The following is a 24,341-nucleotide window of genomic DNA, read 5'->3' as shown; positions in this document are numbered from 1 at the left end:
GGAAACCGAACATAACAACCAAAGGGACCGTCAATAGGGGGCGTAAACGGGCAAGGTCACAGCTGTAAAGTCAAATCGCACATAAAGCGCACGGCCGAAGTTAACGTTTCGTGTCGTCTTTCGTGCAGTTTGGCAGAAATTTCAACTTCAGACTTAATTGTCCAGGAATAAATTATCGGCAAGCTCTGATTTTTTGGTCTTTCCCCCTGGACTGGCATGACTTTGCAAAGAAAAGTAGGATTTAACATTTCTTTTATAATGTTGTACTTTTAATATCCTGGGCAAGGAAGCACCGCACAGGAAATTGTTGAATCTTCAGATAAAGGAAATGTTGTCATTTGTATTGATAGATACATTTTCATTGTAAATAAGCGCAGCTGTAAATTATTTTATGCAAAAGTGCAGCATAAGCATTTTGTTGAACACTTTCCCAACAAGCTAGTACTTTTAATGAAAAAAATAAAAATAAAAACACTTCACAATCACTCATAATTCCCGAACACTTCTTATTTAAATGCTCGTATAAAGGTGGATGCGGATTATTCTTGAAAGATTTCTGTTTCATAATCGCATTTCGCATAAAGCACACGGCAGAAATGGAAAGAAATGACCCATGGCGACGGGCTACCTCCATGGTATTGGTAGACTTCAGGTGTTTTGCCTTGCAGACAACTAGCTACACAGCCTAGCGCTTCAGGCTCAGGCAAGTATCAGAAATGTATTAGCGCCCTCATTAGTCTGTGTTTGGTTTATTTTGTTTTCTATAGAAAGCAACAAATCTGTAGACACACGGATTGATGGTGAAAATTCTATCAAGTTCAGTCTGCATACCTGTAATCATCCTTGCTTGATTAACTTCAGGCTTTCATTGTTGATTCATGAAGTTTGCACTTTCGGAGAAAGGGTTCCAATATTTTTTTCAAAATTGCACAGAAGCAAGAAACAGTTACATTTTATTACACTTTCACTCCAAATTCATGGCGTTTCTGGTACCCATAACACTAGTCATGGAATGATTTGTGGGAGATCACTTGTGACAGAACAGCAGAGGGGATTTTTTCAATGATTTTGCTCAATAAAGAATACAGCTGATCTACTATGCTGTCACAGGTCTATGATTTACATGCAAAAAAAGATATTGAAATTTTTAACGAGATGTTTGGAATTGGACATACAAATATCATGAAAATTGTATTAAGTTATCAGCTACCGGTATGTTGCAATGGATACCACTTGTTTCTTCTGAAAGTCATTTGTAGACTAGACTTGGTTCAAGCATGGAGGTAAAATGCTTCAAGTCGGTGGTAGTGTAAAATAGTCATTTCAGAAAGTTAAAGTAACATATTGTAACTTTGTGTATAAAACGATTTGACTGAGATGACTGCAACAACATCCTATGCTGTCTTAACCCTTTCACCCCCAGTTCCCTGTGTACAGGTCCAACTTTACCATTGAAAACAATGGATTTGGGACAAACTATGGTGGTGAAAGGGTTAAACAAGTTGCATAAAGTGTAACCGTGCTGTGTTTGTATGAGGTGAACACTCGGTGTAGTTCATTTGAGCATGCATGGAGTGAACGTGACCAGCAGTAAGTTTCTCCTAGAATCATTACATCACAGTCAGAAAAAAATACAATCCCAATTACTCAACTATATTGCATTCACTAAGTTTGATTTTATTCACAGACTTGTACCAAGTCCATTTGCAGACAAATTTTTTAGAAACCTGTGTTGAGGCACTGATTCAATCTTAATTGTTCCGCTGCATCTTCAAGGGCTGAAAGTTTTCATTAAGAAATGTGAAATGCAAGAATTGAAGGGTTTGATGTCTTTTGATGCAAAGTATATAAGACGGCAACCTCAAATTTACTCATATTTCTGACTGTCCACTGCTACCAAAAAATAACATAGATGCGCTAATATAGAGAAATCGGCAACACTCTCACTTCTGCACAGAAATTCAATGTCAAGAAAGACACTTTCCATGAAACAGAATTCCTAGTAGTTGAATTTACTCTTTATTTGAAAATCCATCACCATGATGTAAAAAAATAGGCACTGTCTAACAACAATTCGATACCGAGTTGGTACCTGTTTTTATGTTCAGTGGAGTCACTGATGAAATACATGATTAGAAGACCAAAGAACCTGAATCTATATGCATTTTTTTCTCCAGCAAAATGTTTCACACCTTTTTTTCCACTTCTTCCACAACCTTGTTAAAAAATCCGAAAGCACAAAGACATTTTCATCAAAAGTATCTGGATATGTGCAAATTAAAAAATTATCTGCACAGAAATTCATATGTTTTGATTTTTGCCAAATATTTCATGATAATTCATTGATATCTACTCATTCCTCATTTGTACTAAAAGTCTTAGAGTGTTTGCGTAGATTCCATGTGTAAGAATTTCTATGAAGTTTTATAAATTTTATGGTGCAGACTACACAGTCTGCTTAAACTATGGTGAAACAAAACTATGTGACTTTGTGTTTTGATAATGAAATCTCATACTTGTGAAGTTCAATCAAAAGAAATGCCAAAAATATAAACTTTTCCCCATAAGCCTCTTTCAAAATAACAATTTATCAAATGTTCTGATAATAATTTCTCTCTAAAATTCAGAAAAATTCTGTATATAAAGCTCATTCTCTATCCCTATCTACACGCTTTAATATCTGCATTGCTGAACTGTTAGAAGACATTGCTCACATGAAGATATGCGTTCACAGTACAAGTTATAGAAGGCATTATACAGTCAATGGACTCTCAAACTCTACAGTATTATAAAATATAAAGTTCTAAATATCTATATTGAAGATTTCTCCTTTACAATTAAAAGTGTAAATTTCATGGCATTGTTTGGGATATCTGTCACCTTTCATCAGGTTATCTATTCTTTCTTTGCTTCAGTGTTCACCCCTTTCAATATAATGGTGTAGCCCTATCCCAGTGTTTTTCGTGTTCAGGTTGGATCACCACACTTGAAAATGGGAGTAGTACCATGGTACAACATTAGGAAGAGGTACTTTGACAGTGTAACGTCAAAATTACGCTTACAATTCCACTTGAAAAGTGCATTTACATTCCGCCCACTAAAATTCAATGATTTTAAAACCCTACAATGATCAATTCCACACACGCACAACTTTTGTGTTCATAAATAATAAATTTGTTCAACAAAACCTAGTTGAAGCGAGTCAAAATAGCTTCAAAATTCAATACAGAGCATCAGGCGGTGGGTGCAATGTAAACGCCCTCTAGCGACCAATTACCACCGGTTCTTTCACAACCTTTCATTACGTTACCGGTCGTCAGGCCGTTCACTTCCGGTTGGCGCTCTTCATGTTGTCGCGCGTATATTCAAACCGCATTAAACCACCTGTTGATTTTTGTGATCGTCACTGATTTACTGCCGAGTTACGCAATATAAACGGTAAGATGGACTTACGTATTCATGTTTTACATTTTTGTGACTATTTTCCTGTGAAAATTCTGTTGTCGAGAAGCACTTTCATGTATATATCATGTATATGTTGACCACAGAGGCTCAAGAAAAACCACAAAAATTTCTGACAATTTTTTTGACAAAGTAGAAAAAATGGACAAAAAGTGAAAAAATATAACATAAAAAAAAAGATTGACAAAATAGTCCTCTCAGATTTTGCTTATTAACTTCGCTACTGTTCAGTGTTTATTTGTTTGTTTTTGTTTATTCTATTTTTTCATTTTTGTCCTTCTTTTGTTATTTTTTTATTTTTATGAAAAATAATGATAATAATTAAAACAGCAATTAAATAATTATGCAGAAATAATTTTTATTAATAGGTGATATTGAAAATTTCATTCTTCAAGGTATTTTGGGCAGAAAAACACAAATATCATTAATGATCAATTTCACTGCCCCACGTTTCTATATTAACCATTAACCGTTTTGTGGTTTAAAATTTCAGGGTTTTTTGGCACTTTTTATTACCATGAAAATTATCTAGTAGGGTAGTTTAGGTCAGAGAGCATAAAAAATCAGATTTATTTAATTGTTTTTGAGATTAAAATTCTTTTTTCCCAATTCCTGTTTTAAAAAAATATTTATGTTAAAAAAAATATTTGTAGATTTTTTTTTTTGAGTTATTATGCCCAAAAATCACTCGCATGAATGTGACATGTTTACATCAGTGGCAACTATTAAATGAATAAATTATAAATAAATAAATAAATAAAATAACAATAACAATAATATAATTATAATAATTTTGTGTAGTTCTAATAGGTGATGGGAATAAAAAGCTTACACAGTCAAATAAAGAAAGCCTCAAGACATGTCAGGCTACAGGAATTTAGTGGGAAGACACTGGCAGTGGATGCTTCCATGCTTCTCCATAAAGGTTCCTGTGGCTGTGCACGAGAGCTTGCAATGGACATACCAACAGACAGGTAGAATTATGTTGCTTTCATTAAAACAAATTTAGATGTATTGATGTATACTTTGGACCTGTTGATTTTATAAAATCATAAATTTATAAAATAGGCTATGATGAACTGCTGATCATTGCCTGGTAAATTGTACTTTGTGATTGTGTCACTCTATTATGCACAAATTGTATATTTAAACAAAACTTTTTTTGTTTACACTAGATACATACAATATTTTCTAAAGGAGATATTGAACTTGGAAAAGTTGGGGATAAAGCCACTTGTTGTTTTTGATGGGCAACCGTATCCTCCCAAGCAAAATGAAAACAGCAGACGTAAAAGGTAAACTATTCTTGTTAATTTCATTAGTATAGTGTCCTATGTGAATTAATACAGACTTGACAAGACAGTGTGAATAACCATACAAACCCTATTAATTTGAAATTGATATCATTCAAGTATTTAAAATTTCATTTATTTTTTTTCTGGTTGAAATGAAATGAAATGGTGTTTATGGTACTAAATTGTAAAAATTGCACATCTTGAAGATGATTTCTCTAAAATGCTGATATCATATCAGTTATTTTTTCCTTCAATTTCATTATGAATAGAGAAGCAACACATTCTGCATTCTGTCTGTATCTACTGTTTTTAGGTGGAATGAACACTGATTTAAACAAACATAATCATGGCTTAGTTTGATAGACATACAATAAACAGTTGTCTTTCATGTTTGCCTTTAAAACAAAGTTACACATGCTCATGTGTTTAATTCTGTTTTCAAGCTGTCCTGCTTTCCAAATACCAATATAATTCCAATTGACTGTCACCCGGAAATTTCATCTGAGTGCTGGATTTTGATACAGTTCATAATGTATAATTAACTGACTTATTTTTGCTTTCCCTAGGCAACGGGAGATTTCTCTCCAAAAAGCCAAGTTACTGTGGGATAAAAAAAACTACTGTGAGGCTCAGAGATATTTTCTGGCAGGTGTCAGTATCACTGAAGCAATGGTTCAGAAAGTAATACAGGTACAAAAACTTTGTAATGTTACACATTTTGAACATCCTTGTTACAAGCCCCATTACCTGTATCTTTTGTTTCAATTTGCTTGCCAAAAATATCCAATTTTGCATGTCATTAAACAAAAATACTAAGAAATGTTACTTTAGGAGTCCTTGGTAAGTCTGCTGAGTCTGTCAAATCCACGCACATACATGTTCTTATTTGTGGTTGCCAAATTTGGATTGCAGGCTGAAAATAACTTAATTGTTAAGAATCTAGGTTGTAGGTTGGTCACCTGTTTTGGAAAACTTCATGTGACCACACTTCGAAAAAAATTTTGGTTTTCGTTACTTTTGATATGAAATCATGATATTAAAAATAATGAAGTTATAGCTGACTGCCTTGAAATGGTGTAACTTTGAAAATAAGTATGTCATTGTTAACTTTAAATTAGTTTTCTTACACATTTTATCATTGTTGACTTTTACATGGTAATTATCTCTTATTATAGCGTCTTCGTGAACACAACATAGAGTACCTGGTTGCACCATATGAGGCTGATGCACAGATGGCCTATTTAGCAACATGTGGGAAAGTGTATGGTGTTATCACGGAGGACTCTGATGTTATTGTTTATGGAGCAGCTAAAGTAAGTATCTCCATGAGCTAAACATTTTTTTATTTTGCTTACCAAAGAAAAACATGTAGAATTATTTTCTCAATACCTGATTTCCAATTATTACTACAGGTTTTCACCAAAACTGATACGAATTTTGGGACCTCACTAATGATTGATGCCAGCCTACTTCAGGAGTGCTTTGAACTTGATCAATGGTCCTTCCTGAAGTTTATTTACATAAGTGTGTTGGCAGGATGTGACTACTTACCATCGATTCCTGGAGTTGGCATTAAGCGATCAGTTGAATTCGTGAAACGAATTAAAGATAAGGATATTTTTCAGGTAAATTTTAAAGTGAATAAAACAATATTTTGTACCTTCATATGAGTGACGCCTTAAGCATGTACATTGTCTGTCTTACCAATGGCACCTGTTAAATATTTATGCATTTAAAAATCAGTTTATTGAATTTGTACAAACTTCTGCAATACTTCATATATGCAAGATTTTATAATTTGCAATTCCTAAATTGGTAGATTGGTTTACAACACAACAATGCACCAGTGTTGTATGCTTACTGCTTATATTGTATGAATTTTTTTCAGGCTATTCCCAGGATGGGCCTTTATTTAAATTTGCAGATTACGATACCTGAGCATTATGTCCACAATTTTCACAAGGCAGTGAACATTTTCAGGCATCACATGGTGTTCGATGTAGACACGCAATGCATAGTCCCCCTAAACACATATGATGAAGGTTCATGTTACACAGACATGCCTTACATTGGACGGTATCCTTGGTTTAATTGTATATCAGTAAATGAGTATTCGTTAAATGCACATAGTACCATTGTATCAAACTTATTCATATGGTTTTGTACAGACTCAAATGTGAAAAATCATTTTGATCAATGCATGCCATGTTTTTATATTGATTCACCTATGCACAGGCTATTTTTATAATCACAAATTATACGGTTTTTTTTTAATTTTACAAAACCATGAACTTTGTTGGTTTAATTCTTAACACCACACTCTACAGTATCTTGAGTAAAGAAACAGCTCTTGGCCTTGCTGTAGGAAATGTTTCTGTTAATGATTTGTCAATCATTAACAACTACAGTCCCTCATCTATCTTTACCCAGGTAAGATAAAAGGTCACAATATATGAAAATTAATTGTTTATTTTATTCGGCACTGAAAATGAGGCATTACATTCATCATGTATACACTTTGCATCAATGAATAAAAGTCCACCTCTCTTCCAAACATGTTATTTAACCCTTATGATGTCTCACATCAGCATATACTGCCAATTCTCTGCAACAGTCATTCATAATAATCTTAGGCATTATTTGGTTTCCATTATTAGCATAAATTTGTCATGATGAATTTAAAGTCCTGACTTGAATGCAGTTTTTGACAATAGCGATGATAATTTTTCACAAATTATTTGTGTGCAAGCTGAATACCGGTCGTTTGGATTTCATTCTATTGAGAGAGTTGAACAGCCAACTGCAGTTGATATACAGACCAAAATAGTGTCAAACTGGCCAAAAGTTAGATAGTTGAGCTCTAATATAGTATGTACTTTTTTTCAGTCTGTGAATATCGAGATCACAGTTACTGGACTAGAGGAAGCTATTGCTTGGACTTTACCCTGCTGTCCTGTTATAACTCTTAATTTACGTGTTTTGAAGATTGTTACACCTCAGTCATCTCAATTTGCAGACATGTCATATGGTGTTATCAAATTGTCAGATGAACGACTAAGTGTTTTTAACATGCAATCACTTATAAAGTGTTCAATGAGTGATTGTTGTATTGTAAATATCAATGATAGACCCTTTCTAATGCTGTGGAAGTGGACAATGATAAATGACACAATTTCTGTTGCTGACTCTCTTGAGTCAATGTCAATTTCAAGTATCAGTAGTGATACTACTAGTATAGCCAGGCTAAACGACATCAATGAAGATGATCCTTGTAATATTGAACATAGTGTCCCATTTAAGGTGCTAGGTGTATGTCACAACATGAACAGACAGGAAGTTCTGGAGGCTGGTTACATTAGACTCTATGACCACAAGCTTCCTGTGAAAGCCTGCTTGAGGCCAGATCCCTCAAACAAATTTGACAAGGATGCAATTGCAGTTGATTTAGATGTGGGCAATGGGTGGCAGCACATTGGATTTATTCCAAGTGAACTAACCAGATATGTTCACAAACCTTTTACAGAGGGCAAACTTTCAGTGGTTGTTGATCACATTAGATTCCGAACAACATGGATGTTGGTGGGGTTCTATGTAAAAATAACTATAACAAAAGTACACAGCATGTGGGAAAACTATGTCGTCATGAAAAGCAAAAAAAGTGCGCTAAGTCTTTTTCCACAAACACTTCTCAGGGGTGGGGTGGGTTTCAGTTTTGAAAAAAAAAATACTTTTTCACTTCTCATTTAGTATATGTAAATACCTGTCTGATGGATCAGAAGTGTAGGCATGTACCACTGCACATTTGATCTTGATATTTGTTGTGTAAATAAATGTTGGGCTGTAGATAGTATTTCATTCAAATGAAGTTTACATTGCCAAAAATATGCAAATTAATTAATAAATGTAAAAATGGTTAAAATAAAAAAAACTCAATGATGACAGTTCACATTGCTTTTAAGGGGAAGGTTTTAACATCTGCATGGTATTATTGGGGCAATCATCCTGTTTTGGCTTAAAAAATTTGAAAATTGGTGTGGAAGTTTTAAAGGATAACTTTTGGCAAAATTGTCTAAATTTTAGTGAAATTTGCATAATGGTATTTTTGGGGCAATTCTTAGATGAACTCAATCTGATTTTTGTCAATTTTTGTGTAATTTTGCCAATTTTTGATAACATATGTCAGAATCTCACATGCTGATTTTTCTGGCAGTTCACCATGGGATCCTTGACACAGATAGTTGTAGTTATTTAGAATACAATTCTAATCAAATAGGAGCAACACTGTCTTATTGGAGGTATTTTTTTCAATTACAGTACTTTATGGCACTAAGTGAATAAACAAAGTAGGCCTGTGAATGGTTGATATTTTTATCAGTGTATTGTATATTTTTCACTGTTGCTTACACCTATGTGGTTTTAGCTGGTACACAGCAAAAACAATTAGCCTTCTATTGCAGTCGTAATGTTTACCTGCAATTGGTTAGCAACCACAATTTTACTGACAGTAGATCACATTCATTTTAGCTAAAATATGTGTGTGCTCATTGCTAGAAAACATTCACTGACACTTCAATAGTTACATAGATAGTTAGCCGTTCTCATTTGTCTTGGCATTAGAAAGCCTATCAACCATAATATTAGCTAAATTGTTGCAAGATGTGGTTCCTTTCAGGTTTGTTATGTAAATGAGATTTTCTGATCATGACTCCAACCCGTGGGTATAAATAGCGGGTCATTTTTACATTCATACACTTTATAAGGATGATTGATACTACAAAGTCAATGAAATTGGTGGCAACTGTTCTGGGTTCTGAAAAAATTGTGCGCGCACTGTTAGTGATCCTCTGCGTGGCACTGATGCCCTGTTGGCATGGAAAACAGCAGGATCAGCTCGCCTTCTAATCTGGACACGGTCAAGTCTTTCCACATCTCCTGATGGTTGGTTGAAAGAAGGCAGTGGCCCCATGTTGAACCGTGAATCACTCCCAGTCCAATAGTAATATGGTAAATCTGGGTCGACTCTTTTCGTAAATTCATTACATATTTTTCTGGAAAAAAATGTAGAGCAGAAGGCATTAAAATGACTGTTATATATGTAAAATCTACAGGCAGATGTTAATACATTTCTATACAAATCATATGTAACAAGGTTTGGAATGTTTCAGATTTTTCAATGCTCTCTGAACAGACTTTAATCAGCTGTAATAATACACAACAATCAACAGTTACTTCATATTTGATTGTACCCAGTGCCTTTGGCAGTGATGTTGATAATTTTTGTAATTATTGGCCTTAAAAAGAAAAACTGCCGGTCATGGCACACAATGTTCAATATTAATGTGTGTTTTTATTGTATTTATCATCATTATAGCCAGTAACAATCTGGGTTCATATGGGCATTTTGACTGCGACTGGTTATTATGTACATCACTCATCATGAGAATTATAAGTAAGCAATTACCCGAATTACTGAAGTACATAAAAACAAGTCACCAGTAATTAGGGTAATTTCTTGCTTGTAATTTACATGATTAGTGATGCACATAGGAAGTCACAAGTAATTGTGGGAATTGCTTACTTGTAATTATCACGGAAAGTCTTGTGGTCAAACACTGGACCCAACATTGAATGAATGAGAGAGAAAAATCCCTCCACGTCATCAGTTGTACTGGCTCTTGGGTGTTCTGGTGGCCCTTCTTCACAACGTCTCCATTCTGCACTTTCGATGTTGGCAATCAAAGCCACTATGATTTCTCTGGTAAATCCACATATACCCTTTATTGGTCTGTAAGGAATTAGTTATAAAACATAGGTTATTTATGCAAGCAAAAGCACTGTTTCAAAGGCTACTTCATACATACCCTGTGCACATGACTAGTGCCACCAAACTGTAAACATGGTATTAAGCTAACTCAACATGTAGCCAGATGATAAGTTTGGAAAGCAGACACTAAAAAGTGCAGTATATCACATGTGTTTAGAGAAGAGAATGTATTTATAGAAATGGTAATAAGAGATTTTTTAACATACCTTAGAGGATCAATAGTACTGTAGTCTGGATTGTAATGATGCCAGGGCATCCAGTCATCCAAGATGAAGTTTAACATATCTTTGTTGAACTTGCTCCTTTCGTCTTCACTAATCCCTCTGCCATCTGCTGCTTTGTGCCAGTTGCTGACAAGTCTGACAAATCTACCTTCCTCTTCATACCCAAGAGAAAAAAACAGTCTTGATACAGCTGGGGAAAGTAACCTCTCTGCATCTGCAACACTGTGCTTATTTTTCCCAGTTAAGGCTGTGTATGTAAGTCCTATCAGAAAATGAATACACAGTTCAATTCTGGGCAAATGGTAATTGGACAAAAATATTACATACAGCAAATACATGTACTCTCTTAACCAAAATTTCCCCAGCCCTTTCAGTTTATAGTCATTGTCACCACTCATCACTGAGATGTAAGTGTGACGGGGCAATGAACTCTGGCTGTGTGATAGCAGTATACTGTAATTTTGTTGTTGTTGATGATTCTATAATAAGTTTGTATGATTGGATTTATCATAAAACAAGTCACAGATGACAGAGTCCCTGTTTGTCCATTTTGTTGTGATCTTTGGTGTCCATGTTGATGTGGAATGACATTGATGCGACTTGCACTGGGTCTGGGATTTAGAGAAGTATGTACTCTATCAGATAAGCTCCGCGTCTCGGACAGGGGAGCTAACAAAATCACTTCAGAGGTGTCGGAGAAATGGCTGCGGACGGACAGACTTGCTTATACATAGTAGTCTATGGAGAAACTAAAAAGTCCTCTAACACGGCCAAATATGATCACATTGTGAAACAAATCGACGTGCATCTGTATGGGGTAGGGTACTATCCTTGTGCCAAGTTTGAACAAAATCACTTCAGAGGTGTCGGAGAAACGGCTGCAGACAGACAGACTTGCTTATACATAGTAGTCTATGGAGAAACTAAAAAGTCCTCTAACATGGCCAAATATGATATGACGATAACATCTTGAAACAAATCTATGTGCATTTATATGGGGTAGGGTACTATCCTAGTGCCAAGTTTGAACAAAACCACTTCAGATGTGTCAGAGAAACGGCTGCGGACAGACTTGCTATACACGGGAGTCTATGGAGAGTGAAACTAAAAAGTCCTCTAACATGGCCAAATTTGATCGCATTGTGAAACTAATTGACGTGCATCTGTATGGGGTAGGGTACTATCCTTGTACCAAGTTTAGGTGTCTGAGAAATGGCTGCGGACGGACGGACAGACAGACGGGACCCATTCTATAAGTCCCCGCCGGACTTCATCTGTGGGGACTAAAAGGACCACCGCCTTTGGTGGAAAGAAAAGGTGTACCACAGATGACCTCCATTGACTCAAAGTGCAGGGCTGACAGAAAATCCAAGGCAAATGAAATGTTGTTTTTTTTTTAAGTAAAGAAAGTGAAAGTAGAAATATTTTGTTACACACCTGTATTTTTATCATGTAGTGCTTCAACAAACTTTCTGACATCAATTTTGGGTACAGTACCAGCACGGACACAGGAAGCTATTCTCTTCAGTACATGGCAGTGGTCCTCCCTAGCATGTTCTGCTACTCCATTATGTGACTCAGGGACATAAAGATGCTTAGAGAAATCTACACCATTAACCTTTAACATCTCAATTTTGTGGCGGAATAAATATATGGTAAACACAGCCTTCAGGCAATCGGACACTGTCTCTAGTTTACCTGAAACAGTAAAATTTACAACACTGTAGAAGACTCGAGAGACCAAAGAGCTGCAATGTCATATTAAAAGTTACTTTTAGATGTAAACGCAACGACAAAGACAGTATGTTGTATCTTGAACCAGAAAAATAATAACAAATGCCCCACTCAAGCACGGATATTACAAAGATATGCGCTTAACAGTAGAAATGGTGCGTACACCCATTCAAATATTTGAATTGGCGTACAAACTTCAGTACAAATTTTGAAATCAATTGGAGATGTGGTTTAAAAGTCATTGTCAATGACACAACACCGCTCAAAATTTTGGTATCAGTTACAACAGAAATCAACATGCGTAATGTATAACATAGATCAATGCCATTGTATCCAATTTGAAAGAGATCTATAAGTCCCCCCCCCCACACACACACACACACACACACCACACCACCCCGAGTTTGTCTGTGGGGACTAAAAGACTCATTGCACCATTTTTGCAATATGAATACAATGAAAAACTAATTTTTTATTTTTCTTGGCCTTATACATGCGAGTCTATGGAGGACTTGCTTATACATGTGCAAGTCTATGGAGAACTTTGTTGCTCTGTTTTATGTTTAATATCTCATACAGAGAACAATTAGAGTGGTCAAACTCCCCAGCTAGGTTAAAATTTCAAAGAACTCTCTGCAAGGAGAATGAACAAAGGTATGACACATTGAGAGTTTTGCAGAATTCAAACTGCTGAGCAGTGCACTTCCGACTGTGTGACAAACAAATGTTACAGAAAATAGCCCCAAAATACACATACATACATATATACACATACCAAATGTGAGGGAGAGTACTGAAAATTAATTAAATTTCTGTTACCAACCAGGTATCCAAGGATGAGGGTCATATCCATGTGGAAAAAATCTTCTCTTCAGTATCCCGACAGCATCTTTGAAGTTGCAATTGTTATCATTCACAAACTTTGATAACCATTCAACATCAGTTCTCGGTATTGCAGGATGACTTAATAATGGCTCTACTTGATCTCCATTACCTGAAAAGTAATTAGTTTGTATGCTAAACAGTTAAGATGGCACTGTATGAAACAAGCACACGTATTTTCAAGGCTGTATTTCTCATCAAAGATGTACTGGGACCCTCCTCCCCATAAACTATGTTTTCATAAAGCACACTTATTTTCAAGGCTGTATTTCTCATCAAAGATGTACTGGGACCCTCCTCCCCATAAACTATGTTTTCATAAGGCCAAGTATCTGAACTTTTTTTTTACATGTAAATGAGCATCTTACTCAAAATTAGACAGAAAGTATAAACATTTTCAAAGTAGAAAACTCACTGGTATTATGTCATTCCAAAAACTTTACTTCTTGTCTCTTTCTAAAAGTTAAGTTATTTAAAACTAGAGCTTGCATGGACAAAAATGACTATTTTTTTTAAAAACACATAACCATCTGTATCAAAACTCACTTTTTGGGGTAAGATACTGGGCTATTATCTGGTGGTGAGTCGCACTGGCTTCTGCTTTGGCTACCTTGATAAGTTCTATGATTGAAATAGGAAAACTGTCACTTCCCCTTGTCCTCAGAGAGTTAAATTCACCATCAGTAGTAAATCCTGAAATGTAAAAACCAAGACAAAAACTGTATTTGTCCATGTGCATTGAGAACTAAACCAAAACAAATCTAGAAACTACATGTATGAATTGTTTGCAATTACATTTTACTTAGATTTGAGAACACATTTCATTACATCTTACACCATGCAGGAAGGTATACATGTATATCTTATCTTTATGGCCTTGATCATTATCTGCAAACAGACAATTTTGTTCAACTCAGGTCTCCACACCAGTCCCTCGACAACCCAATGCAGTAAAATAGGGGCTGTAATAGTTTAAAGGCATGAAATACAGGAGTTTCAATTCAAAGCACTAACCAACGACAGTCATGCCCAGGCTTTCCATTTTCAACCGGAGTTCCTCTTTCAGCTGTCTCATCTTCTCATCTGTTATCGTCTGTGTGGGCAGAACTCTTACTGGGACTGCATACGGCTTGAAGTTACGCCTTTCATCAGACACCATAAATACCAATATATGACTGGCAGCATCTCTCTTCTTCATGAACAGGCCTTTTGTATACTCCAATAGAATTTCTTTTACTCGAGGCAGCTCAAGTCTGATGTTGGGGTTGTCGTCATCCTTAAATTGTTGCAGCTTGTCTATTAATGAAGATCTCATGTCCAGGAGTTGTTTGTAACCTTCAACTCCCCATGCTAATGCGAATAATGACTCTTCATTTACTCTCAACTGTCTCTGTTTTTTCTTGTAGTCAGATTCTGCTTTGTCATACCCTGCATTCAGAAAGTCATTGTCTTCATCCAAAGAAGCTATCATCACCTCCACATCTTGCTGAAAGGTATTCAGGACTGACTGGTTGCCTTTCCCAATCGATTTGATGAACGCAATTTTCCTTTTGTATTGCTCATACAAGGTTTCAAGTGAACCATTCCCAGTGTCAACATCTCCTGAAAATGGATAACTAGAATTAATTATATTACAATGCATAATTTGACCGTACATTACACATCAGCAGACACTCACACACACACACACACACACACACACACACTATGAATCATATTGTAAACTGTTGAACCGCTTTTAAACACCAAACCCAATACAAAAGTAGTAGAAATGAATAGAAACTGCATAAATCTACATTCATGAAATCTGATGTGTTCTGAAAATGTATTATAAACAGAGTTATCAAAATTTGTGTTATGTAACCATAATATGCACAGTTCAATTATATAATATTATTCAAATAATGCATTACCTGCCCTGGGTGTGTTTTTTATTGATTTTGATGAAGACCAAAAAAAGTATTTGTACCTGACCAAACATGATTCATAGACTCTCGGAGTCCAGAACGTATATCTGTTAAGTCTGCCTTTATCCACCATCTTCCGTCTTTTATCTTCTTCTTGATCATGAGCAATGTTTTCTCCTACATATCAGTTGAAACACATGATTTTGTTTAGTAAATGTCTCGATGTGAATGCAAATCAATGCATTTATTTGAATATGATCAAGGGAGTTAGTGGGCCATGTGAATGATGTAGTGACTGGTAACTATGGATACTGGTTGTCCATACATCATTCACATGCCCATGATGTATGGACAACCAGTAACCATAGTTACCAGTCACTACATCATTCACATGGCCCACTAACTCCCCTGATCCTATTCAAATAAATGCATTGATTTCAATGACAATGCGTCACGCTTCAAGCAGAATGTAAAATTTGCAAATGTATTTGAACTATGGTTTCAGAGAAGGTTTTTTGACCAAAAACTGGGAAAATTGCAAACAAAATGATGACAGATGTAAGAGTACAAAATATATTTACACCTGACATAAACAGAATTCACAAAACTGATACATTTTTTATAGCAGCTAAATGGAAAAAATACTCTTCGTCCAGATGTAGTCCACAGTAATCTCAATGGGTATATCACACTAATTTCCCCTGAGTACAATTTACTTTGAATGTGTCATGGGCAGCCAAAGGGGACCTATGACACAGTATTTGGCTAGAAGTAAATCAGACTTGGGAGGTTGGAGTAACTGGTGCCTTGGGAAGTTCATGGTCGACTGCAACTAATGAACCAGTTGGGAAGATTGTTGTTGCTTAAAAAACTAAATTCTACTTGGGAGAAAGATTAATGATCTTACCTGAATGCTTGTATCTGCACAAAATCCACTCTTCTCCAAACGATATGCTAATGTTCTCTTTGACAGACCAACAACATTTGTCATTGCCTAAACAAAACAGGAAATATAGATTATAATTGACTTTGTCCAGTCCCAGAGGTTATTTCTCAGATTCTCTACGACAAGTATTGATCAGACGCTAGTATTTACATCCTAAAAAATTCCTGTGGCATTCTGTGTATGTATACATGACAACACTTCTTACATTTTAGTATCACATGTAGCTAGAGTATTGATGAGTGTTGCAGATTTAATTTATATTCTCCCATCACCAAAAATAATTCAAACATAGAAACATCAGGCTAAATAGTGATTTCTAGGTGTGATAGTGCATGCTTTCCTGTACATGCAAAACTTTAAAAATACCGCCAATAAGACGGTGTCGCTCCCATTTGAGTCATGTAGCCCATGGTGAAGTACATAAAAAATCAATCTACAGGATTCTGAACTACATGGTCCCCAAATTGGGAAAATGACACACAAAAATATGAATATTTCACATATTTTGAACAAATCTGATAGAGTTATTGCCCCAAACTACAATTATGTAAATTTCATCACAATTTGAACAAACCTGACAGAGGTCACCCCTAGGAACCTCCATAGCAAGTTTCAAAACAATTGGATAAGTAGTTTCAGAGAATATGATATTTTGACTGAAAATGGGAAAAATTGCCAAAAAAATACAATTACGCAAATTTCACTAAAATTTGAAAACATCAAACAGATATCACCCCTAGGAACCTCCATACCATGTTTCAAATCAATCGGACTTGCCATTTCAGAGGAAAAAAATTTTTGACCAAAAATGGGAAAAATTGCCCATAAATACAATTATGCAAATTTCATCAGAATTTGAACAAATCTGACAAAGGTCACCCCAACAAACCTCCATACCACGTTTCAAATCCATCGGACAAGCCATTTCAGAGGAAAAAAAATTTTGACCAAAAATGGGAAAAATTGCCCAAAAATACAATTATGCAAATTCACCACAATTTGAACAAATCTGACAGAGGTCACCCTTATGAACCTCCATACCAAGTTTAAAATGAATCGGACAATAGTTTCAGAGAAGAAGATTTTTTTGACCAAAAATGGGAAAAATTGCAAAAAAATTCATGAAAAATAGAAAATTCAAGATATTGACCCAAGATGCACAAAATCATATAAAGTCTACCTAAAGTACTTACATATAAATTTTTGAAGGAATCTGGCCTGTGGTTGTTCAGTTTTTCAATTTTAATCATTTTTACATTAATCCAGTTAATTTGCATATTTTTGGCAATGGCAACTTCATTTGAACAAAATCCCATCTACAGCCCAACACCAATCTACACACCAAATATCAAGATGAAATGTTCAGCGGTTTTCAAGTTTTTGATGTTGACAGACATACATACAAACATACATACATACATACATACATACATACATACATACATACATACATACATACATACAGACGCAACTGATCCCATAAGCTCCCATGGTATATAGATATACGAAATGGGAGCTAAAAATGTCTTATTTCATTCACCTTCATTGTATTCCGTTTCATATTGTGATTTTTGTTGTGTGGCTGAACCCCATACTCCTGTGAGATAATACGGGGATCTGTATTTGCTGATTCCACTTCTCTTCTCTCAGCAACAGATAACGTGGAGAAAAGGCTGCTAACTGACATCATATTCAACTCGGAAGTAACATTTTCCTCTTCATGGTTCTGAATAAAAGATAATTAGGCCAAAAAAAATAGAATTGTTTCTGGTCATTGACATATGGCAAAAATGATGCGGTGACGCAAATTTTTTTTATTTTTTTTTTATTTTTAATGGAATTTGATATATTTATTCCTATTTTCCAAAAGGGCAAAGAGAAAAGGGAAAAAAAAGGGTTGACGCGCACACATTAAATGGTGCTGGCGATGACCAGAAACAATTTTATTTTGGGGGGGCCTTAGGTGCCCATTAAATTCTTACCACCCAATTCACATTACAGCACAGTTTAGTACTCAGATTCATTGTACATTCAACCAATAAAATTAAAACATGTATTATGTAGGGCAATCAGATGAATGCCCTCCCTCCCCCTATTGCAATGGAAAGTCATTGCATGTCATGTGGATGGCTTTTCTAAGGAATCATGGGAACAGTGTGTAATTACCATGATTTAGTAAAAGCTTACTTTGGGGTAATCTCTAAATAATCTCTAAATTTCAATGTTGAACCCTTTGGATGCCAAAGTCAATTTTTCCCCCTTTATAAAATACACTACTGTCAATTTTTTTTACAGAATTTTTGCCAAAATTCAAGCAAATAAAAAAATGTGATGTCTTGTAAGTAAATTATAAAATTCATGTTTAGAATATGTAATGTCCTCCCCATATAAACCCAAGTATCTTTTGTCTCCAAACTGACTTTCACATAACATCATTCAAAACTGTAGGCATTCTGTTTCATCTAATGAGCCAACATTTGTCTGCTATAGGTGTTACATTCTGACTTTTAAGCAGACTCCCTAGTTGCTAAAAATCTCTCTTACAGAACAATCACAGTCAGATCACATGTACATGAATTCAAAAAACTTTAATACTCACCTGATTATCTGAGGATCCTAATTGTAAGTTATTGGCATTATTATCCTTCTCCATCATCTCCCATTCAATATTGGCATCAACTTCTTCAATGATATCTGACAACTCCATAGCTGACTGTAAAACATCACTTGAAGTTTGCAATCCTTGTATCCTTTCCTCTTCTAATTCTTCCTCCTCTTCTACATCCACTTCATTGTCATTCTGCCACAGGTTTTGATCACCGTTGGAGCTGTATGCCCACATTGGCCCACACAATAGACTGATGCATTTTTTGCCAAAATGACAATATAGTGTCTCCAAAAACTTTGCATATACCTCTGGACATCGGCACTGTTGCATGTTATCCACAGAAAAAAACTTAATATTATACGACAATAATGGCCATGGCATTCTATGGAGAGGCATTCGTGGTCCACTACCATCTTCCCTCGATCTACCTACAGCTGATGCTAAATGATAGAGTGTGTTTTCCTCATTGTTCTGCTTCAAGGTATTAATCGCTTCTGCAGCTAAGCTGATAAAATCTCCTGGTGTGTATGGGGGTAGTAGAGCTGGTGAATACCGTGATGATATATACATTGTAAACAGATGTGAAATTAAACTAGATTGTTGACGTTTTGATAGTTGATTGAAACTCCCCAAAACTGTTCCCATATATTGTCCAGGTGATGCTGCAGAAGCTTTGTTGCCAAATGGACTGAAACATCCCATTGGTGATTTTGGTGATGTTCCTACTGGATTGTTGATGATATCTTCCACAAAAAACCCAAAATCAGCATCGTAATTAATATCGAAGTAATTTTCGGCATCTTCAATACTCTTGAATTTATGCCCTAGATGGTTAAGCGTTCTTGACCTACATGCAGTACCTAATAAAACCAACAACAAAAATCAAACTAATGTCAATTAATGAGATGAAAAACAAACTTACAAAGACAGCATGTGTATCAGTTACTCTGTTATTGAAAAATCCATCAACTAGCGGTAATAATGGTTTTTGTACATATACATTTTGTTTTCAGGAGATAAATATTGAGCATACCCTTAAACATAATATAGGGAGAAAAGCAAGTAACCTTAATTTAATTTAATTTTAATTTTGAAATCATTAACTTTCCCTACTTGACTAGTAATATTCCGTCGAGTCCAGCTTATGGTGTGTACATTTCACAACTACTGAGAGCTTGTAATTTATATGGAGATTTTCAAGAGAGACACAGCTTATTAGTCTTAAAGCTGATGAGACAAGGATTTTCAAAAAGTAGGTTGGTTAGATCGTTTAAGAAGTTCTATGGTAGATATGGAGATCTTATATCTAAATATGACAAATCTGTCACTCAGATGATGAAAGACAGTATTTCTGACTTTGACTCAGAAGAGTAATTTGGCAGATAGCTGAATTACCGTACAATAACTTTGTCACACTAGTTCAATCTTGCCGGGTGTAGCATGCTAGTAGGTTACGCTTACCCATTCCAAACACCTGGTACCACCACTTATACAGTGGTTCAAAAATTGTACTACTGATTTTGTCAGTGATCTTTTGTTTGTTTGTTTTTACTGTTTATTGGACCTGGTAATTTACTTGCCTTGAATGATAATGATTGCTGGAATTGACTGTATTGTGGATACACAGAAAAAAAACTTTTACAAATTATGATTAATATGATTGCATACCCTCTCGTATTTCACACTTGGTAACAGCACTAATAGCCTCAGCACATTTTGACCAAAACACCATATCATGTGTTGTTGGCCACACTGACTTGCTGTCTGTGCTGTGATACAGTGCTATATATTGGACTAATGCTTTGTCCTCATCAGTGGTCCACTTCCTACATGCTCTTTTCGTGGTTATCGGCGGCACCTATCAAAATAATATCAAGAAATAGACATATAAACAAGCAAAGTAATAGTGGACTTTCATAAAAAATTCAGAAGAACTTATGCTCCTTGTCATAAATAGTTCAAAAATGGAAATAGTTAATTTTTTTTAATTCCTTTATTTCTTTAATATCTGATGACTTGAAATGGGAAATGAATACTGATTTCATAGTTTTAAAAAAAGCAGGAAACATATCTTCTATCTGAGGAGGTTGAAAAATTCTGTGTTAGTCAGAAATTGTTGATTAAATTTCATTGATCACTGATTGATAGTGTCTTGACATTATCATTACTGTCTGGTATGGTAATATCACAAAAAACTCAACTGGATCGTCAGTACCGCTAGCAAAATCATTGGTTGCAATCTTTAATCACTAGACACTCTCTATAGAGTTGCCTAATTTTTTATTATATTGACAAGGGGTGAACAATTAACACTACAGAAGCACTACCTACCAAGTGTTCTGTGAATAGTGATCGTCTTCTACTTGTTGAAGTACCGGTAGTCTCCTCTCCCTCCGTACATTTTATCTTCTTGTTTTTTCTGGGTGTCGGACTGCTTGTTGCAACACTATGTAATCTTGACATTTCTGAGGAAAAATGAGTTATGTATTAGAACTTGATGTTTTTTAGCAAAACATTATGACTATAAATTTATTATTACTAAATACTATAACAGGGATTTCAGCTACATAACTTCCAACAGTTCAGTAATTCGCATCGACACAAATCCAGTTTCTGTCTCACTGTAACATCCAAATCTATGTAGCCAACAGAACAGTTGTACAAAGCAAGATTGGGTTCCCAATCCGATAGAAAGTGTGCACGCCCAGATGCGTGTTTTATAGCAACAGTCATTTTCTGGGTAACCTCAGTCAGCAAGGCACACTAGATCAAATGGGAAAATTCCTCCCAATTGGGAGAAAAACAGCACCCCCGATCAAGAGATTTTCTCCCGATATGGGGAAAACATTTGAGAACTTTAGCTGTGTGCACTTTAATAGACATTTGCGCATGAAGAAAAGTGTACCAGCATATTCAATAATAAATTTGAGGTTAGGTTTACCATGGTTCCCGAAAAGTTCACCCTGCTTTCTGCGAGTTATTCAAACTTTGTTCAATATCAGTGAGATTTATAGGTAAACTGCATAGGCAGCTGGTCATCGACATGAATAATGTATTTTGGCAGCATAGATCGACTCGATTTTTACTAATACGTTAAATTCATCAAGAAAAGTTAAAATATTAAACTTTCGACGCCAAACACACTACAGGGCGATCAGGAGATTTTATCAAAAAAAAAAAGAAACTCATGTCAGCAAAAACACCTGTTCAAAAACTCCCAATTGGGAGGAATTCTCATTCTCTTGTGCAGTGACAGTGTGCCTCGCTGTCAGTACGGGTGACGCCATCTTTAATTTGCCGCCAATTCACACGGTATACCAATAGTCGAAACACGTAAATAATTGCGATGGTTCAGTTGGTTTAGTTTATAAATTAGGTAAATTAAACCTTTCTGAATTCAATTAATACAATTTCAACAACTAAACCTTTTTTTAAATTATACAAAACTGTATTCAATTGAAGAAAACGATACCGGAAGTACATGTCCCTCAAATTTTGGGCGATCGACGATAAATGATAATTTTTATACCACGACCAAAACTCGTTGACATTCTTGTACAAAACCAAATAAAGCAATTGTTATTGTGAGTTATTATACCAAAAATATAGCAAATTAATGACATTTCGCAAAATAAACTCACCTTTTCTCAATTGTTGGCTGCTGCTGCGGTTGATATCTACACTTCAGGCTGGCGAGCTATAAATACTTTCTTTTGATTGGTTAAAACCGGTTGTCGCTAGAGGGCATTTTCATTGCACCCACCGCCTGACCCTTCATATTTGGTATGATGGGAGACTTATGACATCACATCCTGTACCTCATTAATTATGCGCATATCTAATTCTGAGCCAGCCAATAGAGCTAGATGTCTGATTTTTGGTATATAGGGATAACTTAGCAGTACAATTTTTTTGACAAAATGTCATGTGACCTTCATGACCTTTGACCTTATATATACATATATGGGCATAACTAAGTAACCCCAAGTGCTAGACCCTTCATATTTGGTATGATGGGACACCTTATGACACCACTTCCTGTACCTAATTAATTATGCGCATATCTAATTCTGAGCCAGCCAATAGAGCTAGAGGTCTGATTTTTGGTATATAGGGATAGCTTAGCAATACAATTTTTTTGACAAAATGTCATGTGACCTCGATGACCTTTGACCTTAAATATACCTATATGTCCACATCTTGATAAACACAAGTGCTACAGACTTCATATGTGGTATGATGGGAGACCTAATGACACTGCATCCTGTACTTCATTAATTATGCGCACAATCTAATGTTTCTTTTGCTCTTAATGCTGCTACTTGTGTCGAAACCCGGTCATCGCTGCTTGCAGCTATATTTAGGGTTTCGACACCATGGGTGCGAAACCCTCTTGTAATCGTTCTGTTTTTTTTTATTATTAGGGTTTCGACACCATGGGTGCGAAACCCTCTTGTAATCGTTCTGTTTTTTTATTATTATTAGGGTTTCGACACCATGGGTGCGAAACCCTCTTGTAATCGTTCTGTTTTTTATTATTATTATTAGGGTTTCGACACCATGGGTGCGAAACCCTCTTGTAATCGTTCTGTTTTTATTATTAGGGTTTCGACACCATGGGTGCGAAACCCTATTGTAATCGTTATGTTTTTTATTATTATTATTATATTAGGGTTTCGACACCATGGGTGCGAACCCTATTGTAATCGTTCTGTTTTTTATTATTATATTCTTCTTCTTCTTCCGTCGCGCTTCTGCAACTACCATGCGAACACCGTTGCACCTAGAGACTTCATATTTGGTACACAGGTACAACTCAACAAAAGTAATTTTTTGGTCACATGACCATAACAAAAGGTCACGTGACCTTTCGGCCATTTTGAAAATAAACTTTAAAATTGACTTCATTTGCATAAAAGGTGGTAAATCAAAATTCTGCTCCAGTCACTTTTTAGACCTTATAGCCTTGCTCCTTCATGCCAAATATCAAGGTGACAGGTCTTGCCGATTTTGAGAAGAAGATTTTTAAAGTATTATTTTTCATATTTTTCAGTGACCTTTGACCTCCCCTATAGATTTACAAATGCCCATTATAGGCTAGCCAATAGAGCTAGGAGTCTGGTTCTTTTTCGACATAGACGATCATTGGCTGTTAATGTTCACCGAAATATTTTGGGTCAGGTCACGTGACCTTGACCTCATTAATTATGTGCATATCTAATTCTAGGCTAACAAATAGGGCTAGAGATCCAAATTTTGGTACACAGGGACTACAATGGGATAGAAATCTATTGCAAATATGTCACGTGACCAGACCTCATTAATTATGCGCATATCTAATTCTGAGCCAACCAATAGAGCTAGAGGTCTGATTTTTGGTATATAGGGATAACTTAGCATTACAATTTTTTTGACAAAATGTCATGTGACCTCGATGACCTTTGACCTCAAATATACGT

General features: G+C 35.6%; 2 protein-coding genes across 3 annotated transcripts; one reads left to right on the top strand and one right to left on the bottom strand.

Moving 5' to 3' along the window:
* The first annotated feature begins 3,239 nt into the window (after positions 1-3,239).
* Positions 3,240-10,095, top strand: LOC139133584 (exonuclease 1-like). Of its 2 annotated transcripts, XM_070700329.1 has the most exons (9): positions 3,240-3,438; positions 4,264-4,436; positions 4,638-4,757; positions 5,324-5,447; positions 5,933-6,070; positions 6,170-6,382; positions 6,646-6,833; positions 7,085-7,187; positions 7,644-10,095. In XM_070700329.1, the coding sequence occupies exons 2-9, from the start codon at positions 4,276-4,278 to the stop codon at positions 8,502-8,504; spliced, it is 1,908 nt and encodes a 635-aa protein (XP_070556430.1). In that variant the 5' UTR covers positions 3,240-3,438; positions 4,264-4,275; the 3' UTR covers positions 8,505-10,095. The 2 variants fall into 2 exon arrangements, with proteins under 2 accessions (XP_070556430.1, XP_070556421.1); XM_070700320.1 differs by having other exon boundaries at positions 3,240-4,436.
* On the bottom strand, positions 8,443-22,659 carry LOC139133575 (uncharacterized). The gene is made up of 14 exons (XM_070700309.1): positions 22,524-22,659; positions 21,214-21,347; positions 20,551-20,740; positions 18,874-19,742; positions 17,815-18,000; positions 16,236-16,322; positions 15,391-15,505; positions 14,436-15,023; positions 13,968-14,114; positions 13,363-13,533; positions 12,243-12,503; positions 10,788-11,067; positions 10,336-10,542; positions 8,443-9,805 (listed from the first exon to the last, which is right to left on the bottom strand). Exons 2-14 carry the CDS (start codon positions 21,343-21,345, stop codon positions 9,529-9,531), a joined length of 3,510 nt encoding a protein of 1,169 aa, XP_070556410.1. The 5' UTR covers positions 21,346-21,347; positions 22,524-22,659; the 3' UTR covers positions 8,443-9,528.
* Positions 22,660-24,341: the final 1,682 nt, after the last annotated feature.

Source organism: Ptychodera flava, chromosome 1 (assembly GCF_041260155.1).
Source record: "Ptychodera flava strain L36383 chromosome 1, AS_Pfla_20210202, whole genome shotgun sequence".
NCBI lineage: Eukaryota > Metazoa > Hemichordata > Enteropneusta > Ptychoderidae > Ptychodera > Ptychodera flava.
This window is presented reverse-complemented; position numbering and strand designations above follow the sequence as displayed.